This window comes from Passer montanus, unplaced genomic scaffold (genome assembly GCF_014805655.1).
Source record: "Passer montanus isolate IOZ18808 unplaced genomic scaffold, ASM1480565v1 scaffold21, whole genome shotgun sequence".
NCBI classification, from domain to species: Eukaryota; Metazoa; Chordata; class Aves; order Passeriformes; family Passeridae; genus Passer; species Passer montanus.
The window spans coordinates 12,213,588-12,236,541 of NW_024366703.1; the positions used below are offsets into that span (position 1 = coordinate 12,213,588).

The 22,954-nt window shown below is 35.3% G+C and overlaps 1 protein-coding gene across 4 annotated transcripts in view; it reads left to right on the forward strand.

Moving 5' to 3' along the window:
- Positions 1 to 22,954, forward strand: part of ATRNL1 (attractin like 1) — a 436,152-nt gene that overhangs the window by 154,343 nt on the left and 258,855 nt on the right. For all 4 annotated transcript variants that reach the window (XM_039709188.1, XM_039709189.1, XM_039709190.1 and 1 more), the window contains exons 21-23: positions 1,766 to 1,818; positions 22,032 to 22,126; positions 22,763 to 22,841. In XM_039709188.1, the coding sequence (XP_039565122.1) occupies positions 1,766 to 1,818; positions 22,032 to 22,126; positions 22,763 to 22,841 (227 nt within the window). The remainder of the gene's footprint in view (positions 1 to 1,765; positions 1,819 to 22,031; positions 22,127 to 22,762; positions 22,842 to 22,954) is intronic.

Below are 22,954 nucleotides of genomic sequence, written 5' to 3' on the forward strand. Positions count from 1 at the left end.
TTTTTTCCTTCAGGTATATATTTCTCCAGCATATTCTAAATACTGGCTACATTTAATCTACTTTGAGTTTGAAACAATTCAAGTGGAAAAATAGTCCTCTTACAATATTATTATAATTTTCTATGTGATACACTGTCTCATTTATGTGGCAGTCTTACATAAAGAAAAGCGAATTCTTTTAAACCCTTGATACAAAAATGGTCCCTTTCCCATAGCTCTCTTTCAGAATTCCAAACCTAAAGGCCCTTTCAGACATGAATATATTTTTTATTGTTTCAGTAGCAAGCTGTTCTTTGTAGAATGTTTGTAATGTTTAGAAAAAAAAGTGTTTCAGGCAGACCTATGTTACTACTTGAGAGATTTTCTCCTTTCCAAGTACATGCAAGAGAGTCAGGATTGGACTCTGTTCTAAATTCTGTGCAAAGGATTGTAGGGTGAGAGTGTCTTTGTCAACAAGATCACAAATTGTGTTCTGCAGTTAGACTTGAAGCATGGGAGGGTTTGTTTTCTTGGAGATGAATCATTAAAGTTATTCTATTTAAAAAGTGTTGAATTTCTGTATAATTGACCCTGCAAAGAGTTCTCATGCTAACATGGGATCAGGAGTGCACAAGGGGCAGAGTCCAGAACATCTTTTTCCTGCTTTTTGATTTTATTGCTACTGCTGATTATTTTCTTTATGGTATTGTAACAAAGGGTCAAGGAGATTCTCTCCAAATTTTTTAATAAAATGGAGTATGTTAGGAATCACCAGTTAGAAACTATTGAGGAAACCAGCAGAAATACAAACATCAAAATATTTTCAAGTCTCAAACTTGTTAAATGATATGACATCCAAGTTAGAATAGATTTTTAATATCAATCACAAATAAAATAACAGCAAAAATATCTCCTTCCAAATTAAGTTTGTTAGGATAAAGTAATGAAAAGTTATTCCAAGATACTAAATGATTCAGATTACTTCTGGAAAAATATTTGTATGAAATTTAATAGACAGTGATTAGCTTTCTCTTTGTTTTGTGACTATTTCTGTATATTTAAGAGAAAACTGTAATCTTGCTGGAGACTTCTGTGAAATAGCCAAGGAAACCTGAAGCAGATTAATCATTTTCTATTAAGATATTTGGCATTTTTAGAGTAATGTTATATAACTGAATTTCTGTAGGATATTTCATGTCTCTGAAAATAGCTATATATCTTATCTTATTCAATAAGAAAGCTATTTCTCCAGCCCTTATCATGTGCACGTCTTGTCAGCAGCATCAGTACATCATACTCAGTTTTATTTTCACCTGGTGCCCTGGGTGGTCAGTGAAGAGGAGCAATTGCCACTGGAGTTCATGGAAGTGAAGCAGCTGAGATGCTGCTGTGCCAGATCAAAACCAGGGAGGGAATCAGCTGTGACTGGACAGGGATAAGGAGATGCAGTGTGTGGGGTGGCTGCCTGGCTCTCCTTTGCTCATTAGAGTGCAGAGAGCCCAGAATTCCTGCCCTGAGTCCCACAGCAGGCACTGACTTCAGGCAGGGGGCTGAAGCTCTTTATTCAAGAGCCTGCTCGCTCTGGTTTTCTTATGGTACAGAGAGCTGCCTCCAGATAGTAACACACCCTCATTAAGAACTGTATTAAATACTTCTTATTTGCATGAATTTGTGTTGGTAGTACTGAAAGTCAAGCTATTTGAATAAATATTCTAGCTGCGTTTTTATTAAAGCTGTACTGTGTTTAATGGGAATGTTTGGTTTTGTCTTTTTTTTCCCCCTGCAGCTGTGACTCTGAAAATAGGTATCTTGGAAATCCACTTAGGGGAACATGCTACTGTGAGTACTTGTATTTTTAATGCTACATACTGAAATGTTGATTACATATTATATGATAATTTTATTTCCTTGGAAAAACAAAATAAGTTTGTGGAGATTTTCCAAAATTGAGCACATTGATATTTTGACTGAAAAATAAAATGCCCTACTGGTCTTCTCTTACTTTGTCCACAAGAACACAAAGTCTGCTAAAAGTTGATTCCTTACATCTGGCTTAGAGGGACTGACCAAGCCACAGGGTCATTCTCTGTATCTCATCATATATGAATGAAAGGAATAGTAATTGTGTCAGTGTTTTAAAGACAGAATTTGTGGTGGAGAAATGCAAATAGTGCAAACAGCACTCTTCCCTGGAACATTCTGAATGGTTTAGCCAGTCTGCCTCCCAGGGACATGAGACACAGCTGCTCTCCACAGTGTCATAAAAGGAGGCTGTGTGTTGTCTCCATGTTCTTAATGTCGTAGAAAAGTTGCCTCTGGCAAATTTACTCTGAAGCATTGCAGTTTTGATAGTCTTAGTGAAGGACCTGAAGGGATGAGAATGCCTATTACCCATGTGCAGAAATCCCTTAGTGAGCTGTGCCAATTTTACTATGCCAATATCAAGTTCAATAGTAATTTTAATCATCATAAAAACAGATGGGATGTTGGAGAACACTATTTTAACTTTTGTGACTTTTGCACGTACCTGCTCTGTGTCAGACAATTGGATCCATTTGTCTGTTGTTTCTAACATCGTCCCTACTTCAAACTTGAATTTATACATAAAGACAGATGTCTGAACATACTTATAACCTCTCTTCTGATTTTTGGCCTTGTTTCTTAGCATTTTATTTTACAACATACACAAAAGCTTTATTTTAGAGTCTCTTTAAGGCATAATTTACCTAATAAAGGAATGTTTATTTTCTTTGCTAATCTGTCTTTTTTACCTTAAGTGGTTTGCATCTGGAAGGTATGTTTTACAGAACAAAATAGTAAATTGCATACTGCATTACAGATGTTGATGTATCTCTAGGCCTAAAACATTTATTCTTCCTGCCAGCTATTAAAGAACATTCATGTGGGGTTTTTTTGATTTTTTTTTTCTCTCAGACAACATAAGTTTGAATGTAATAGTTTGAGCTGGAACATAAATTTTAAATGTTGTAGACCAAGTTGAAAATTCTCCCTAAATCTGTGTCTTTAAGATACTCTTGATCAATAAATTCAAATCCATTTGTTGGTTTTTGACATAAGAAAAGCATCTTACTTTAAAACAGAAATATGAGTATTTAGAAGAATAATTTTTTGTATCTATACAACAATTAAATATTTTTTTTTTAGGTTTAGACTGAGTATATGAGCAGTTCATACTTTGACCACAGTTATATATAGGCTATTTTGGATATGTGTGTCAATGTTTGTTTTGTCCTTTTAAAATAAATGTTATTAAATTTAAGAGATTGAAAAGAAATGACAGTAATGAGATTTGTAGACCTCAGGCACCTCCATGAAAAAAACTTATTTTTTTGCTATCATGTTTCAGGCTGGGTCTATAAATCATGTTGGAGACAAATTGTACTATATTCAAGATGCCCTTTCACCTTTAACTCACTACTGCTATTTGTCTTCTGTCAGATTTCAAAATATTTTAAGCATCTTGTTGTTTTGAAATTATACATTTTCTTTTAATACTTCTAGCCATTCAAGGTATCCCTTATAAGCAATTCTCAGAGTTATTTCATTGTAGAAATAGGGAGACTGCACTGGGAAATAATAAGGAATTCTGCATTTGCTAGATGGTGCATCATAATGGGAAATAATAGTTAATTTGTGGATAACTGACTGGCCTAAGATTTCAATGACAGTTTCTTAGCAGCACAGTCCATATCCTGCTAAATCATGTATTAAAAATATATATACACACACACCATGAAGATATTATCTAATTTGTTATCTATATTCTAAAGTATGGCCATACCATGTTTTGGTTTTATACAAGACAGGCATTTGGACGGTGTTTTTCCTATGCTTCATTTCACTCCTCATTAAGAAACTTTCTCTTTAGACCCTTGAAATGTCACTTTACTTTTCCTTGAAGTGTATTTTTTACAACACATGAATGTTATTGCTCAAGAGGAGGGAAAAAGAAATTGTATGTATTTATGAGCAGCATAAGATTGTGAGAAATTAAAATTCTAGGCACATCTGTTTCTATTACTTAGAATCAAAATCAGTGAATGCAGATAATAATTTGCTGTGTGGTTAGGATCTTCATCAAGAAAACTTTTAGTCACATGCTTGAGTTTACCATCTTCAAAAATGACCAGTTTTAAGTATTTAAATTTTGCCCTTTTTTCACTTGTGGAAATACTGCCCTAAATTAGAATGCTCCTCTGAGCAAAACTTCAGGATTTAATCCCAAGTGTCTAGATAACTTTCTTGTGATACTGGATGACCTGGATTTCTCTTTAGCAGCAGGATGTGGATTGAGGAATGCTTGTTGCTTTAGACAACTTTGTGTGGCTTGGGATCCTGTGAATATTTGCTGCCCTGTAGAATCTTGCCTGGTTTCATCTCCTCCAGCTCTCTGCCCATCCTACCTGGTCCTTGCCTATTCCTCTGCTCCTTCATGCCTGTCATTGTCATCCTCGAGCCTAGGAAGGGGGAACAGGCTGGTGTTGGTGCAGGTGTTGACATCAATGGACTGATCAAGAGGGTAAATGAAAACAGAGTTTGCCACTGAGAGAGCACAGGTTGTTTTAGTCTCTTCATTATTTGTTTCCTTTTATAATGGTGTAGGAGAGTAAACAGAATTTTAATTCTGTGCATGGATGGTGTTGTGGTTGAAGAAGTGATCTGAGCACGGATAAAAATACAGGAAAATTATGGATGGGTCTGGCATGATGGAAAAGAATGGAATTTATATAGGAGGTAACACACTGAAACATTGTACGGACTTCATCTAAATACAGATACTATGCCAAAAGCATAAGCAAGAGAGAGCAGCAGCGCCATCAAATCCTAGAGATCAGAGGAACAGTGCTTTAAGCATCAGATTTCATTCTCATATAGCAATTCCAAACATGGCAGCCCTGGACAAGAGTAATTCTTCTGCTTTAAATGATGAAAACTTCATAGGAATGGAATAAGAAATGTGTAATGGGGTATGCAGTAGTGTATTGTCCATATTGTGTGAAAATCACTGTACATGGCTTTTTAAAAATTATTTCAATATCATTCTTTGTGATTGAATTGTGTTATTGAAAAAGCACAACTTCTTTGAGAGCAAGAGAATGAGAACAAGCCTCACAGATATAGAAAGTAGAAAAGTACAGAGTGTATAAGAATGTGTGAGCAGCTGCATGATGATCTATCTATTCTAGCACCCTGTTGTTAGGAGTGGCTGAACACAAATGCCACGGGAAGAATATAGCAAATAGACAAACATACAGTGGTAATTCTCTCTTTTTATCCAACAATTTAAATCTTAGAACTTCATGAGAGGAAGGATTTTTTTGAGCTGAAAATGTCCAGTGTGCCATGGCTTAGGAATATCAGAGGAGACCTTATCAAAGATTTCTTATACAAAATAAAAACGGTATTAAGGCAAAAGAAAGCTTTGTGATTTTAGAAGGTACAGTTTTGTTTGGCCATGTAAACATCCTTGTTAGCTGGGGACAGCTCTGCTTCTGGATTGTCTCTGTAGAGGCTCTGTATCCCTAGGCCTTTCTGTTGGGAGCCAGTCTTGCTGTGAATGATCAGAAGCTGATTCAATCCATAGAAATGAATCCTGAGTGGAGGCCAGAGATGGTTGTGCAGCTGACTTATGCATGTACACAAACCATAAATACAACATTTTGTCGTGATACATTTGTATTGGCTGTTGTTTTTGCTCCGTGGTGCCTGGGCCAGCGTGATGGATGGCAGTGACACCTCGATAGCAAAGTGTGCATCCAAATGGCTGCATTAGTTCTTCACACATCAGCATAAGGAATGCATTGCTGTCAGAGTCAGAGCTCCTGGGTGCAAGGGAACACGCAGCAAAACCAGATGGTTTTAGACAGATTGGGAGGAATCACTGGGACAAATGCCACTTCTGTGATCTTCACTTGGGTTGTGTACAGACACAAAGCTTTAAATCATAAATGGAGAAATGGTTAATCCAGTGTTCCAGAGAAAATGAAAGTTTACATTTACAATTCATGATGTGTTACAATGCAAGGTTTGAATTATAGGCGTGCTAACAATCACTTGTTTTGAGAGGATGTGATACTTTCTACCATAAACCTCTCTTAGCCATAATTCTAAGGTCAAAAACTTTCCAAAATATGTGGCTTATGTACATTATTTTGAGTTCCAATGCAACATATCAAACAAGAAGTACAACTGTTTCTAATACTGCTACATGCAGAAGCATAAAAGCTTACAACAAATCAGTCCTGCCAGTGTAAATCACATTGTTTGCCTGCATATAGTTAGAATTTTCATGAGCTGAGCACTCGAGATTTTCCTGTTTGTCCACTAAGAAAATTCCTAGCTAAGACAATGAAGTTGAAAAAATGCACATGGATTTAGATACTTTAACTTTTTTCCCCTTTTATCCATTTAAAGAAAAGGTTGAGAAGCTTTTTTGGATTATTTCTGGGTACCACCATTGACAGTGAAGAGCTTTTCCATTTGCTCCTGCAGACTGGTTGCTGTTTTAAAACAGGCAGCAATAGTGAATTACAAGGCAGCACATTTGGAGTTAGAAACTTTCAGGCATTCCAGAAGATTTCCTCAGCAATGTATAGCCAGAGTGTTGTCACAGTAGAATAAAATTCCTATAAATGAACAGTTTTAATTTTAATTAATCTAGTGCTCATCTTTTGGCTAGACAAAGTTTTGTGGGCCTGTGACTATCTGTGAATGAAAAAAAAATCAGTTGAAGCTTACCTTTGCATTATATATATATATATTTGTATATATTATAGATGCAGTGTAACACTGTAGAGTTTCCCATGCTGCAGAGCAGGCCTGCTTTTAGAGATTAGAACCTGACCTTTGAGAAGGATTAGAGAACCCAAAACTTAAGAGGTCATGAGGGATGGGTCATTTGCGAAGAGAATTAAATTGGGGAGGGACTGAACAACTTGCAGCTTTTTATGGAATTAAAACCTATTTATTGATCATATGCCCCTGATCCAGATATTTGTTGGATTTCTAGCCTTTAAAAAAAGATGAGGCCTTAATATCTATATATGAAAAGGTTAAATGAATGTACAAATTTTATTTTAACTGTTTTCTAGGTGTTTCTTTCTAGAGCTTTTCCTTTTTTCTCATACCATATGAGATGCCATTTGTGGGTGGCTTCACACAGTGACTGACTACCACTGTCAGCTGTTCTTCTGGGATGAAACATGCAGGGAAGGAAGGTGCTGGGCCCATGTGCAGGAGCCTTAGGGGTCAGGTGTACACATTCCACTGGCTCCTCTTGAGTTTTCCACTCAGTCTCTTGGACATACAGGGAGGAAATAGAAAGCCAGAGAGCACACTGCAAAGTTTAGTTTATATATAAAAACCCCCAGGATTATTACATGCAGGAAAACTGTAGTCAGTTTTTTGTTTGTTTGTTTGATTCTTAATGGCTCAATTTTATTAGCTGCTTTCTCTACCTAAAGTAAACCACAGGAAAGAATATGTGATCTACTAAACATTTTGCAATGACTTTTTTGGGATTGACCTGAATAATTGGTTTATGGCTTTGCTCTGCCATTCTAAATTCTGAGCCATAAAATCATTATAGCTTATAAGACTATTGCTTCTTTCCTTGGTATAAATACAGACAGGATAGCAATAAGCAATTCCCTCAGTATGTCAGCAGCTCACAAAGATGAAGAATGATACTTTCATGTGCAAAATTGGTGAGAAACTATGAAATGTACATTCAGTAAAAACTCTCAAGATAATATCTGGTGTCTGTGCAGGGAGCTGGGGACAAAAAAGCAAATTTTGCTTCTGCTGAAGAGCCTCATAAGGATTCTAGTCCAGTCCTGAAGTTCTATTAGCCCCACTAGTGCTGACACACCAGGATTTCAAAAAGGGAAGAGTAAAGAAAAGTACTAGTCCATGCCTATTCTCCATACAATTTCTATATAGTAAATTTGTATTTCAATTTAAAACTTTCAAACCACATTTTTATCCAGTGTATGTGGTGCCTGAAAGGAAAAAAACTTCAAGCACTTATTTCTTTTATCTGCTTTATTAAAATTTGTCTTACTTGCTAAAAACTAAGAAGTCTAATTACTTTTTCATATCTGGTCTTTGGACTAAAGACTTTGTTAGTCTTGATTTTTTTTTTTTTGCAATAGTAGCAGTAGCTAAAAAGATTGTTTAATTATTAAATGTAGATAATTTATGACAGCTTCCAGTGAATCATTAGAAATATCAGCTCAATATTGTCTCAGAACAAAAGGATAAGATAATGCACCCTTATTTCCATTGTCAAAATGCAGTTTAAGCTTACTAGACCTATTGACATGGTCTGATAGTTCATCCCACTTGTTTTCCTTATTTTTAGAATGTGGGTTTTTTCTTTCTTTTCTGGGCTTAGTCATAGTCAAAGTTCTAATATAAGCCAATTTTTTTGTAACATTTATTATGTTACCAATGTTATAATTTAATAAATAAGAGAATTAAAATTGTTGAAAGAAGTCTCTTTAAATACTAAAAACATGAATGTTGATGCATTTAGAGACCCTGAACATGACCTCTTTTAGCAATAAAATCGTAAAAAAATAATTTTCAAATAAAATGTATACTGGAGGTTCCATAAAGCACTAGGTGGCAGACTTGTTATACTTTGAGAAAAAATAAACTCAAGAACATTCCAAGGAGAGTGTTTTAGAAGATAAATAGCAGGTAGCACTATAAGTAAAACTGTTAGCAGGGATTTTCCAGATATTTAAAAATTATGTCGGAACTTAAAGGGCATAAACAATAAATTTTAGCTCTTGAAAACGTGTTTGCTTTAGCTGAGTTGGGAGATGTTTACTAGCAGCCAACAGCTTCACTACTGACTTGAACAATTCATGTTTCCTTTTGGGACAACATTAATTTCAACTAAATACATATTGTAATTGTAAAACTGTCATGCTTGACTTAAAATAATGAGTTCCACCAATTATATCTAACATTGATTGACTTTGATACAGACTGAAAAAAAATCTATATTATTTATGAATACAGTCAAAGAAATGACTGACATTGTCTTTTGAATATATGGACTTCTTCAAAAAATTCTATTTAAAATGAAATCTTCTTAGTGTTTAAAGAGTCTAGTGGAACGGATTATAGTCTAAATCAGACAATTTTAGGATGGCTTGATAAAAGATTAGCCTCAGCAAGCCTACCAACTCAGAACTTATAAAGAGCAACAGACAAACACAGTCTTTGCCCTGAGCTAAAATAACTGCACAAACCAACTGTCGCCTTGCAGAGAATTAAAACAATAACCACATCTGAAGCTGAAGCTCCTAATAAAGTATTATGATCTCACCCCAGGCTCTGTGTACTCATTTGCCAAATGCTAGGTTGGCTTGCAGTTTTGTTAGGCAGGCTGAGGAAACGGATTGGCTGCCAATCATTTTCAGCTTTCACTTTGAGTTGGAGAATTTTTCCATGTATGTACTTATTTCTCATTTTTGTAATTAATGTTTTTTAACATTGTGGATTTTCTTTGCTTAACAAGCCATGTGTTATTTTTGAAATGAAGATTACTTGCTTTCTCTGGTAGCTTCTGCTTATACGCTAGTGAATTTACCAACTGGCATCCTCTTACAGTTACAATTTAATGCCTTTTGTCAAAGCAAAGTAAATTTAGTGATTATTCATTAAAAATAGCAGATATGGTACCCTATCTCAAAGAAGTAGGACAAACTAACACTGCTGAAACTAACTTTCTAACTGCTAAATAGAAGAAAAACCATACCTTATATTGCATACAGATAAAAGTCTGGATTAGAGGACTGTTCCACAGGTGCCACAATTAATTTCTGTATTATGTTGATAATATTTTTCTTGCTATGTAATATATAGTATTACAGTAAAATAGCTATAGGTATAAAATGTGATTATTTATAGAGCTTGATGAGTCAAGAGTGGGTGAGACCTCATTCAGAAGACATCCTTTGCTTTGTAGGGAACTTCAGCCCATGTGTGAAGCAGTGTTTTAAATGAGAAGGAAACCAGTGCAAGTATCTACAGATCCACAACATTTGATTTTGTTGATATATTGAGCTTGGGTTCATAGGGATATTTCTGAATCCTTGCACTGTGTGTGCTGTGTGTATGGGAGATTCCTGAGCACTTCCCAAGGGACAGGAGCTGTCACTCCTCAGACACCTGGGAGGCCTTGGAGCTCCCTGATCCTGGAGCTGTAAGAAATAAATGCCATGGGAAATGATCCCTCAAGGTCCCTTGGCTGTACCTCTGACAGTCAAGGGAAAACACCTGTGGTGCTTTTGCAGTTGAATTGCTTCCCATGCTGACTGCCCCGGGAAAAGAGAATTCTTGATCAGTAGGGCTTCAAGGGAAGATCTATAGTGAAATCTTGAACCAGCTGAAAAAGGGAAAAAACACACCCTGACTTCAGTAAGTGGCTTGTGATGTGTGGGAGATTTTGAGCTGGTTCTTTTGGGAGTTCTTGGTCAAACAAGTGCATTATTCCAAGTCAGCTGGTGTGTTTTTCTCTGCTGGCAAACATGGAGCACTGGAGGACAGCTGAGCCTCTTCCATTAATGCAAATGTCCTGTACTGTGAGTTGCACTGTTCAGGTGTGGGTCCTGAACCACCTAATCCTGAGCACGTAGCTGTAAAGTCCAGAGAGTAGTCAGAGATGTTTCCAGCTTTAGAATTAGTGCTGTGAAGCCTTTACAGAGTATTTGAGGGATTTTGTGTGATCATTTAAGTAACGTGGGGGTCATTTCTATCTCAAGATGATGGTAAAACCTTGGATTATATAAACTTCAGGAAAACATAAGCAAGGTTAAATGTGGACATTGTCAAATTCACCTTTCTGACTCGATAACTTAGCTTCATTTCGCATGTTGTAAAGTAGCCTCTGAGTCCTTGATATTAATTTATTGTCACTTTTTCTTAGCTTGAATTGTGAATATTATTTTAAAATATGTTCCAGAAATGTAACTCATTGACAGCAAAGTGTAGTTTGGAAGTCACTTGATATAAAGGGTAATGCTGACATGAAATGGAAGAGCAAACTGTGTGAGGTCAAAAAGCAGCAGTGTACGCTAGGAAATAGATACAATAGCAAACTAGACATTAAAGGAAAGTTGAAAAATGTATCTGTCAAAGAGAATGAAGATACACTGGTAAAGAAGTAATATATATGTATTTGATTTGTCTTTTTATGTTATGGGGAAATAAATGTACTTTACTGTGTTAGCCCCTTAAGGAAATGCCACGGCCATCAGAATAATTTTATAAAAATGACAAGCTATGCAAAATGTGGGAAGAAAAGTCTTAAAAGGGCAACAATATCACGCTTGTTTTCATCAATGATATGAGAATTCTAGATTTCTACTTCTATTGAATAGAAATACATACTGCTTCTGTACTTGTTTTTGAAAATGTGGCCAGACAGATTTTAAAGTGCTAGAGCTTTTCTGATGCTGGGAATGGCTAATGAAAGAGAACATGGAGAGGTCATTGCTAGAATGAACAACAGAATACGTGGTGGAAAGAGAAAAATGGAAACATTCTGAGGAAGGCAGTGTATGGCTACATCATGGAAATGTGTCACTTCATGTCTGTTGGCAAGGATTGCCTGCCACAGTCTCTGGTCTGTGAAGGTCAGTTGCAGTGATATGAACAATTACTGCTTTTCAAATACCAAGAACAAACAGTCTGTCAGTATTTGCTACTGTTTGCTGTTCCTTTTTACATGCTAATTCAGTTCTCAGAGAATCCTTGATATGTATCAATGAGTAATGATGTCTCAATTGGTCTGTATTAAGTTAATAACTTGAAAAAAAACACAACCATATCATAACAATAAAAGAAGAGATTTATTCTATTTGCACATTTTGGTTCAGAGTATTTTCTTTCCATGGCCAAATAAAGAAAAAAAGTAATGAATAATGAAAGCACAGCTGTATTTAGTTCCTGGTTTATAGAAAAAAAAATAACACCAGGAAAATATAATATTTCTTTTAATGGCTGGCAGCTGTTTCGGGTGGAAATTGAGTTTTCCAAGTCACTTTCAGAAAGCAGTCAGTGAGCCCTGCCATGGTGGCCAATCTTTCCTCTCTGAGGCAACGAATAAATCTCCTCTGAAGAATGGGTGGCTGCACTGGGGTTGAGGAAAACAGCCTTTGGGGCTCCATTTTTCCTTCCTCCATTATTTCAATTTGTTTATTTTAACCAAACTGTTTATTATTTTATGTACCTGACTGCTAGTCCTACAAATCAAACTTGTAGCAAGTGGGGGGAATGTTTATTTTTTTCTGGAGTTTTTCACTCTGTATTTTATTCCATACTAGGGTTGAGATATTTCCTCCTATCTGTCTTAAAGGCTGTGTAAAATGGATTAGGCAATATTACAGCTATATAATTTCATTTGTTAGTGTTTGGAATTTTAATATTCTATCAATATTTTTTGCTGAATTTGCACTCAGTTCTTAGCATGAACAATGTTATTATTGAGTGAGAATGTTATTAATGAAATCAACAGATTTTACTCTAAAAATACCTAATGGTTTTTTAAAGGAAAAAGTGCTTGTGTTCTTCTTCTTTTCAAAGTTGCAATGCAATGGTGTTTCTACTGCATGGAGATGTAGCATTTTATATTTATTACAGTACAAGTATCTGTTGTAATTTGTGACTTTAAAAGAGAGGACACTGCTCAGGGAGGTATATGACATAATTTCTATCTAGTATGAAGTGCAATTTTCCTTTATTTGCTATGAGAGATTTTACTTCTCAGAACTAACAGTTGAACATGGTTTGAGAAATAGGATAGCATACAGCAAAGTGGAAACATCTCAACTTCAAGTTACATTGTGCAGTTTGTACAAGTCATGTGGAGTCAAGCAGCTTGGGGTGTGTTCTGACATTTGGGTTGTGGATTTAGAATTTCTTAAGCAAAGTTCAACTAAATAATGAGAAAAGGGAAGGAAGAGAATTTTGAAAATGTTGGGATATTGCAGGAGCACCTATTTATCTGTGCATATTTAGAGACAATTTATAAAGTACACACTTTATAAATTGTCAGAGCCTTCTGTCTCCTTGGAAGGCCTGAGTAACAAGAGGTTGTTCTTTATTTGTTAAGATCTGTGTTTGTTATTTGAGAAGCAGGATAAAAGCTCCGCTAATGAAAATGCAGAAGTAATTGTCTGATTAACTTCTGACTGTTCCCAGTTTATAGCAAAGCTTGAGCATCTACATGTATAAGAGCATAAACAATTTAAAAATTGCATTTCTACTTCTGCCATGCTCATATTTTCAGCATTGATCCATGTATAAATAGAAGCTTCTCAAAAATTATTTCTAAAAGGAGTTGTAGTAGACTTTTAGGGATTATACAATAAACTGAAAGTTATGAGAGCAAGATTTAAAATAGCATGAAAATCTGACTGCTTTCATTTACTGCTTTCCTAGACAAGAAACATCCCTCTTTGGCAATAATACATGAAGTCAAACAATAATTTAACGTTGTTGTTTCTTAGAAGTGCCACTTCTGTTGTCAGAAAAAGCAGATCAGAGATCGCCTCAGTGTGTAGAGAGTGTATAACAAAAGCAATAAATTAGAATCCAGTTAGTGGGTATTGATGCTGGTTTATTGAAAAATACATGTTAGAATTGTAATATTAATATGAGTATTACAAAGCTGGTGATGCATTTAGATCAATATGAAAAAAATCGTGGAGAGAGAAATTTGAATTTCTTCGATAATAATTTTAATGATTTTTTTCTTGTTTTTTTATTTCCATTTTCTCTCCTCACTCTTCTAACACTTTATGAATACTGCAAGATTTAAGGGATTAAAAAGATTGTCCAGTGTGACATAACAAAAGTACATTTATTGTGTACTCCTTGCTGTCAGGTAATAACAGACTTCTGACAAGACTGTGCTGTGAGTTCTGAAATGTTCCATCATTGGAGACATCTAGACTTTTTCCTACAACTGACATTTGGATACCTGCTGATGGGTGCACTTATTTTTCTTCATTGCTGCTTCATTTGCTAATATTTTGCTCAGAATTCCCTAGCCATTGCTTTCCACACTTTGTTTATAGACCATGTTCTTGAGCAGAGCTGGAAAAGTCTCTCGAGCTGTTCACAGTAAACCCATCAGTTGTTACAGCATTTTCAGGAAAGAGTTTAATTAAATATTTAGGAAAAACAATTGGCTGTGGTGTGGGGTTTAAAAATTTTAGGAACATCATCTTGAGATTGCACGGTTAAAAGGCTTCAGGTGACTCTATCTGTACCTCAGAGTTTGGATCTATCCAGCCACAAGTCCATGTTTACCATGACATTTTCATACCTACACTTTTACTTCTGTGGCAGCTATGGCGAGATACATCTCACCTGACTAGCCTTGTGAAACTTACATGTCCAGACTTAATGAACCTTCTCTTCTAGGTCTTTCTATTTTCAGTAATGAAAATCAAGTTACCCTTCTGAACATGATGCATTTCTATCATCCACTGAAAGTTTTAGTCAATACAGAGTGGCCTGAGACAATAAGCAAAATTTAGCTGAGTAAAATTCTAATACAGGTAGATTTTTCTGCCTTTCTCTTAGGATCAAAACTGACAGCTTATTAGACCTTTCCAAATAGCAGCTGAGAATTTAATAAGAGAAAAGATTTCTATTTAAAATAAAAATTAGTTACCAAATTTTCTGATTATGACACTAATCCCTCAGTCTTTTTTTGAGCTTTTTAGACCAGAACATTTTTGTAAAGTATAGTAAAAGAAACAATGACTTGCTATTGCTGTATGTTTTTAAAGACTCTGAACTTTTAATGAAATTCATTCTCCCATGCTCTTTCTTGAAATGGAAAAAGGCATATAAATAGTAAATGCTGGGGTTTTTGAAGCTCATTGCGCTCTGATTACATACAATAAAATGCAAGTTCTTAGTAAAGACTTCACAGTAAATGACTTTTTGTTTTATCACAATGGACAAGTAATGTCAGACACAAACATATTCAATATAAAAATGACAATGAGGCAGTGGATGACTGCTAGATACAGACGACAGAGGAATGAATCAGGCAGCTGCTCTGAAAGTTCAAAATAATTATCTTGACAGAAAATAGGTCTGGTGGTAACCCCCAACTTTGATGTAATACAAGGAGAATTTCATTTGGTCACAGATGAATATGATTTATAGCATTTGATAATGGTACTTGGTTTCAAAAGCAGCATTTGTACTGATAGAGAGGAATATTAATAGTTCTGTTCTCAACAAAGTCTTGCTGGAAATAGAGACCAATCACTAGAAAGAGGAGGAGAGAGACAAACTGCCTGTGCAATGAAGAGGTGAGAGTATGAATTTTAGAATCAGCATGAATAGACAGATCCTTAAATAGAAAAGTGTGGGAAGACTGTGATGAGTCTGAAGTTGCAATCATGATGGAGGTTCTTACAACTTTAAGTGATTTCAGGAAGTAGAAATAGAACAGCACTAGATTTTTGAGGGGTTTATTCACAAAATAGAAATTATTAATTATCAGAAAAAATGTGAAAAAACCCCCATTTTAGTCATTGATTGAGTAAAGATCATGTGATCCTTACCTAATATTTTAAACTGGGATAATTAGATTGTAGCTGAGAATGAGATTATCTTGTGGGTGGGTGGGTCTAGTTCCATGCTCCTTTTGTAAACCTGGCTGATATACATTGCAGTACTTTTAGCTTAGAGCTTTTGCTAAACTTGAACTTTTGGACCTAAAATGAATAGACATTTCTCAGAAATTCTGTATATGTATGAAACTGTTTTGCCATTTTGTTCAGCTTTTAAAATGTGTTAAGAAAAGCATGAGGGGAACCATGGGAGAATGGCCAAAGTTAGAAAAGCCGTGAATGTGTCCAGTTAGGAATGTTCTTGATCCCTTTTTGGGAATGTAGGTTCATTCTTCCCTCCTGCTGAGAGATGCAGTGAACTGGGATACTCTCTTGGAATGATTTGTTTAAAGGTAAAGATAGCTCAGAAGTGGTTCTCTAGAATTCACTCCAGCCTGATTCTTAAATTACTTAATAACCCCCCTTTACTGAAATATGCTGCATAGGCAGTCGGTGCAGGATAGTGGAAGAATGAAGGTTGCTGTCACAATAATTTTTTATTTGCTTCTTTATTAGAGCATGATTGCACCGTTTTTAATAATACTGCTATGTACCAGTTCCCAAGGAACTTTCACTCCACAATGCACTGAATGAATTTGTAGGGAACAAATCAGTGATAATGTAATGGAAAGTTGAATGTGTGTTCCTCTCCTGTTTTGTTGAAAAAGTGGAAAGAATTACAATGAATGATGGAAGGAGCTGCCAAATAACAATGTTCACATGTAGTGTTATATAATTCAAAGTATTATGAAAAATCAAAGTACAGGTATTTCAGATTGGCTGCTCGTTTTTAATAGATGGTTTTGTCCTTGGTCTCTTTGTTTCATTTCCTGTCTTATAAAATGGCACTCAAATGCCTTCTCATCTTCAGTAATGTTGTAACAAATTCATTAACTTTTGTGAAGAACTTAGAAAATTATAGTGATGAATACTATAGAAAGCCACATTAGAAATTAATTCCATCTTGAGAAAAGGGCTTGTGTAGCACGTAGTAAATGAGGCATGGGCCCAACACTGAGTACTGAACATGGAACAAAGTGTTAAATAGCTGCCCATTAGGGGAGCACTCACCCAAAAATAATTTACAGGCTCCCTTGATTTGTAGTGGTTCATTTTACAGTCGTAATACTTCCCTGTAACATACCTTTTCAAATATAAATTTGTCACTAATTTATACTAAACATATTCAATCTAATTACTTTTTTTAAAAGTAATTACCATTGTAATTGTATATTCTCACAGAGTATAGAGGTGCTCTCGAAATACTGAAGAACTTCTGTCTGGCCTTTGTTCTTTTGGGAGTATTCTGTTGTTTTAAACATCAGAGTTTTCTTCCAATACAGAAATTTAAGTGTGGGAATTGCTCTGTTCCTTTCTGCATATGAGTACAAAACTTTAATATTAAACCATATGATCCTTATAAGAAGTTGTTGACCTTTATTAATGAAACAGAGAGTTTTCTTGAAAATTAACAGTGATACTAGGGTTAAAGGATTGCTTTAAGATTAATTTTCCTTATTTCATTGAATATCTTTCTTCACTTAATTATTGTTATGTTCTCGCACACGCTCATTACTGGCATTTTGAATTGATTTTAATGACTTCTTTTGACTGTGAAAGTAGTCAAGGGTTTTGAAAAAATCAAAATAGAGATGTGAAAAAAACTCAATAACTGTAAGTCTTTGTAATATTTGACCATTGATGATGTCAGGGTGGTATTGTGGTCCTATCTCCCAACACTTCTTTTCTACTTTAATCAATGATTTCTAAGATAAAGTGAAGCAAAATGCTTGGAAACAGATATTAGACTGTTCTGGGCTGACTCCTGGCTCAAAAAACCCAGCTTGTGAATTCCAAATACTGTGCTGTGCGTTGGGGAATTAAGATTGGAGCTGTGAGCTGGGCTCTGAGTTTGCAGAGAGGTTTCTATGTCCTCACAAACTTTTCCCATGGAACTTTAGATATAAAAGTTTGGGGAATTGTAGAAGTTCAGGAGATTATAGGCTAGAATGTGGTTCTTTACATTCTGTCTGCCTACTGCTTGAGTCACCTGCTTGAGTAGATTTGCTGTGTTTCTGTCTTGGTAAACAGAAACAGGAAAAGTCTCATTTGTTTATGTAAAGGGTAAAATTACTTATGGTGGCTTCTTAAATATTTAAAGTAGAAACAAACCCACATGGAGTAGAATGTTTGGCTTCTTCACATTCCTGATTATAAATATGCACAACATATATATCAACAGGATATACTGAATGTACGTTAAATAGCTATTTCTACATTTAGTTATTATATATTTGGCTACGTATACATTTAGCTGTCTAGAACAGATCATAGTCTTAGAATGCACTTTTAGTTTAAATTTTGCACTGCTTTTGAGGCTAAGCTCTCTAGTTTGAATGGGACTATGAATTGGGAAATATGGTGTGATGTACTGTGTAACTGCTTAGTTTATGTGCACTTTGATGCATTGGCATATATTATGTTCAGGAAGAGGTTTGGCAGTAGGAAGGAAAGCTGTTCTGCCTGCTTCAGTCTGCAGAAGGTGGAGCTTGGGAGGTGATATTTTCCCTGGCAGCTGCTGAATACATGTGGGGGAAGAGTCTCCTAAGTTACAGAATGAAACAGATGGAGAGAGTGAGGAAGGATAGTGACACAGCAGCAGGGTGCAATGGGTAGAGTCTTCTTTATGATCCCTTTTAATTTCTACTCTGAATTTCTTCTTAAATTAGTTCTGCTAATTTATATTATAATAAAATCTAACTTTAGAGACTTTCAAAGATTTGTAATCTTCACCTTAATAATAAGTCCAGACAAATCTTACTTGAAGTTTTGTGAACCTTTCTCCAACCTATGAAATTTCTTCAGCAAACTTCTGCAGTCCTCAGAAAGATGGCAAGGAGCATTTGCTCAGTGTCAGTTCTTTGATTTGCACCTGAGTTGATTTGTGTTGTTGAATCACCCACCTGCACTTAGGCCCTGCTGTCTCTTCATTCAAGTCACCCTGAACACCTTAGGTACCTTCCCTGAGTTGGAATTGTCTCTGAGTGTTTCTGCTTTACGGCACCCAGGCCAAGGCAGGGATTTAATGGTTTGTCCTGTGGCAGGTCTCTGTGGAATTGGAGTAATTTAGAGATCCTTTGGCAACCCTGAAGAATCCCAAGGCGAGTTCTTGTGTTGGCTCTCAGAGCTGCTCTTGAAGCTGTGTTGTTCAAGGCTTTTGAGTGCTACAGAGGGGAAAATGTGTGGGACTTCCTACTGAACTTTGCTGCTATTAATGAAGTATCAAATTGATCAACAATGAAATAATAGATTAATTAATAACACAACAAAAAACTTTGGGAATTTTGGGTAAAAAAGGAGAGCCTCTACACATAATTAACTCTGCTTTTCACAATTTACTCTCAACTGTATTGTATGTAAGAATGCAATAAGAAAAAGTGGAATTAATTTTATGGTTTGTTACAGATGGTAAATTTAAGAGGAACTGTGTAGTTTAACTTCTTTTTTAAGTGTCAGGATTTTTCTTGCATTCCTTAAAACATCAGTGCATACTTTGTTGGCTTTTAACAAGTAAAACATACATTTAAAAATTATTTAAAAGTTAACCAAGAACAAAGAACTGAACAACAACACGACCACCACCAGCAAACCCCAGGGGAAAAAAAAGTCATATTGTTTTAAAAGTAAATTACTTAATTTTTTTTTAACTTGTAGGCAGAAGAGCTGTTCATTCATGACTGGGAGACAAGAGTCCTCTGTCTATTTCCAATGTTATTTTATGTTGGGATATTATTTACATACGACTTCTGGTTTTTCTAGCTGATACTCTGCATTTCTGAGAGGACACAATTTGTGCTTGGAAAAAGACTGTGACATTTTTAAGTGGTAATTTTCCATATCTTATGAGAAAATAAATGATATCCTGCCCAAGCTTGTCAGTGCTGCTTCTTGCATCTTGTAGCCTGAATTTCTGTAGGAGTGCTTTCTGTGGTGCTGATCTACCACACCTTTTACAATAAATCTGTTTGCAAAGATTGATGCTGAACAGTCATCTGTATTTTGATGAGCTCCAAGTTGACCAGATCAGGAGACTGACCATATCTATACATTATTCCTAACCTTTTTGCCTTTCTACTCATGATTATTGAAGGGTTTATTAATTAATTTAATAGGAGTCAAACTTTACTTGCCATCTTTTCCAGTCCTGTTACATTTAAAAATCTTCTGGTACCATGGTCATCTTATTGTGAAGCATGGAGATATGGCACAATAGTCAATGAGATTTATTAATTAGATTTGCATAACTATAGAAGCGTAGAGTACTATTAATAAATTAATGGGGCATTTTAATTTCATATTTATTCATCTTTTGCCTTCATAAACATGCAGAGACCTGGTCAAAATTTGTTAGCTAAGATATGTGGATCAGATTCTTATTTGAATAACAAAACTATGGTGGCTAATAATAGAGAAAGTGAACTTCTCATCTTTGAATGTCATGGTAATTCCTTTCATGTCACTCCTTTTTGCGTTCCTCCACACTCAGGATATTCTATGAACCTTTACTTTCTACTTTTCTTTCCACACTCACTTTTGTTCGATTAAAAAAAAAAAAAAATCCAAAAAACCCTGAACAAAACCAAACCAAAACAATTTTCTTTAACTATTAAGACAATATAGTGGTCTTTTTTCTCTTTCTAAGTCAGCCTTCCCATAGGATACAACAGAGTGTATTTTTTCAGATGATGTGTTGCTGCAGAAAAGGTGATTGTCAGCAGTAAGCAAACTATTAAATCCAACAAAAGGCTGACACAGCTTTTCTTCTGCTTTGACTTAATCTTTCACTCTCTTTGTATTTACTGATTTTGTTTTTATGATCACATATTTTTTATTTGTTACACAGTTTGTGTGGTGTTGGTGACTAGCAGAATGTCAGCAGACCAGGGATCAAAATAATGCTTTACAATTATTCACTTGGTTGTAGCACTAGAGATGACTTGCCATATTTTAACATGCATAAAACAATAATCAGAATGATGTATTCTTATATGTCACCTCCTTATTTTCTGTGAGAGAGGGAAAAATACAAGATTTTGATTCTTGTAGAACTGTAATGGTAAAAAATTTAGAAGATTTTTTTCTGTGCAATCTGAAGATATCTGCCCATGTAACAGAGCATTCAAGATGCATCCACCACACCCACCTCTGGCTCACAGCTGTCTGTTGCACAGGGACTATTTATCTGCTATCACAATTTACATCTCTGAGGGCTGTGTTGATTCTTAACTCTCTGCACTGAACATTTCCTGCTGGGGTTGTAGATGGGTCCCTCTATAAATTTCAACAACAGTGACTCCTGCTAACCTTTTCTTTCTTACATTTTGGAGGTGCTGGAAAGCTGCTTTACCCTGATGAGTCTCCTTCTGCCCCTTCCCCTGTAGAAAAGTTCGTTTTCAGTCATTCCTCAAGCTATGACCCAAGTAAGGGTTAATCTCCTTCCTCTGGTTTTGGAAACACAACAGGATAGTTCAGATAACTTCTGTCTTCTGACTTGTCCCCATCATTTTCTGCTCCTGCCAGGAAGGGCTAGGCACGGGTTGGATCACCTGAAGGTGGCTGTGTCTCTCTTCTGCCCCTCTGCCAGCCCAGCAGATCGTTAGTGAGCAGCGTGTGGAGCTGCCTGGCCGGCTCTGCTCCGTTCACAGGGTGCAAGAAAAACGTGTAGAGCAAAAGCCAATGGGCAGTAAAATAGAATTTTTTTGAGCAATACTAAACAAGTCCTTTTTCCCTTTGTATGAAAATTTATATCACTTGCCACTTAACGAAATATCTTAAAATTCTGTCAGTTTAGAAAGGAAACAATTGATGGTCACATAATTTCTCTTCAAAGTTCCGTTGTGCCATGTAGTTATTAGCAATTTTATTTACTACAATAAATAAGCCTTCATAATATATAATTTTAGTCTAGAAGCAACTTTTCCAGATTTTTTAAACTTAGTAATTAGTTATTTCCGAGTGAAATTAGGAAACTGATAATGCTCTAACAACACAATACATATTTTGGAATAATTATTTCACAAAGAATGGCTATTTCAGGTTATGTCTAATTGCTGCTTTGATCCCATTTTAGAATTTGTTTCTTAATTTAATTATTTTTTCTTAATTAATTTTTTTGTTTAACTTAATTTTAGTTTTAATAATTTCAAGACTTTATAATGCAAACACTTCAGCAGTGAAATGTGTGTGAATAATTCTGACTTGTAGATTTCTCCATGACTTAAAATCCACGTGAATGATAAACTTCCAGGTACTTGCATAATAGAGAACTAATATGTATGCACTTTATTTTATAATTTTAAATTTTTGTTTTGCCCACAGACAGCCTTTTGATTGATTATCAGTTTACCTTCAGCTTATTACAAGAGGACGATCGTCATCACACTGCCATAAACTTTATAGCAAATCCAGAACAGGTAAGAAAATGTTAATAATTTTAGTTAAGTTTTAGAGACTCAGAATTAAGATTTCCATTGTATTTGATGTTGATTAAAGGTTTTCAAAGTGTCTATAAGGTTTTAGAGATAGTTCACATTTTTTTGAGAGCTGCAAAATTAGTCCAGTGCCTTCATTGAGAACTTTTTCTAAATGGTAGCTGTACTTCAGCTTAATCGATACTCTGAGCAATTATCAGTTGGTTTATTTTAATGTTGCTGCCATGAATAACAAGTTTAATATCTTCCTGAGATGAATTGAAGGGGTATACCCTTCTGCTGAGAAAACATTTTTAGTTGCAGAAGGTAATTTTTGGCTTTTGATTAGAATGTAGGCATTTGCCATATATTTTCTTGTTTGAATTTATAAAGACAAATATTTTGTTATGCTTAGGACAAACTACAAGCATAACTTGTGTAGTTATATGTTAAATTGTACCCTGTTCTTACCAAAGCAAAAGAGAGAATTGCCTTTGGCAGTGAATCATTGCCATTTCTAGTTATATTTAAAATGAAAACTGGAAGATAAATAAAAGGCTGTATTTAGTTATGCGTAGTAGAGATACGTGCAATACATTCTGATATGTTTTGTTAACTTTCCTTTTTTTTTCTCCCTAGTCAAATAAAAATTTGGATATATCAATTAATGCATCAAACAACTTTAACCTCAATATTACGTGGTCTATTGGTTCTACAGGTGAGAGTGAATTTTGGTCAGATGAGTTTTTCCCCAAATGATTTCATGATCCTTTGAGTTATTTTAACCTGATTGTCTCTTTGTTGCTAATTTTGATAATAAAACTTTGCCAA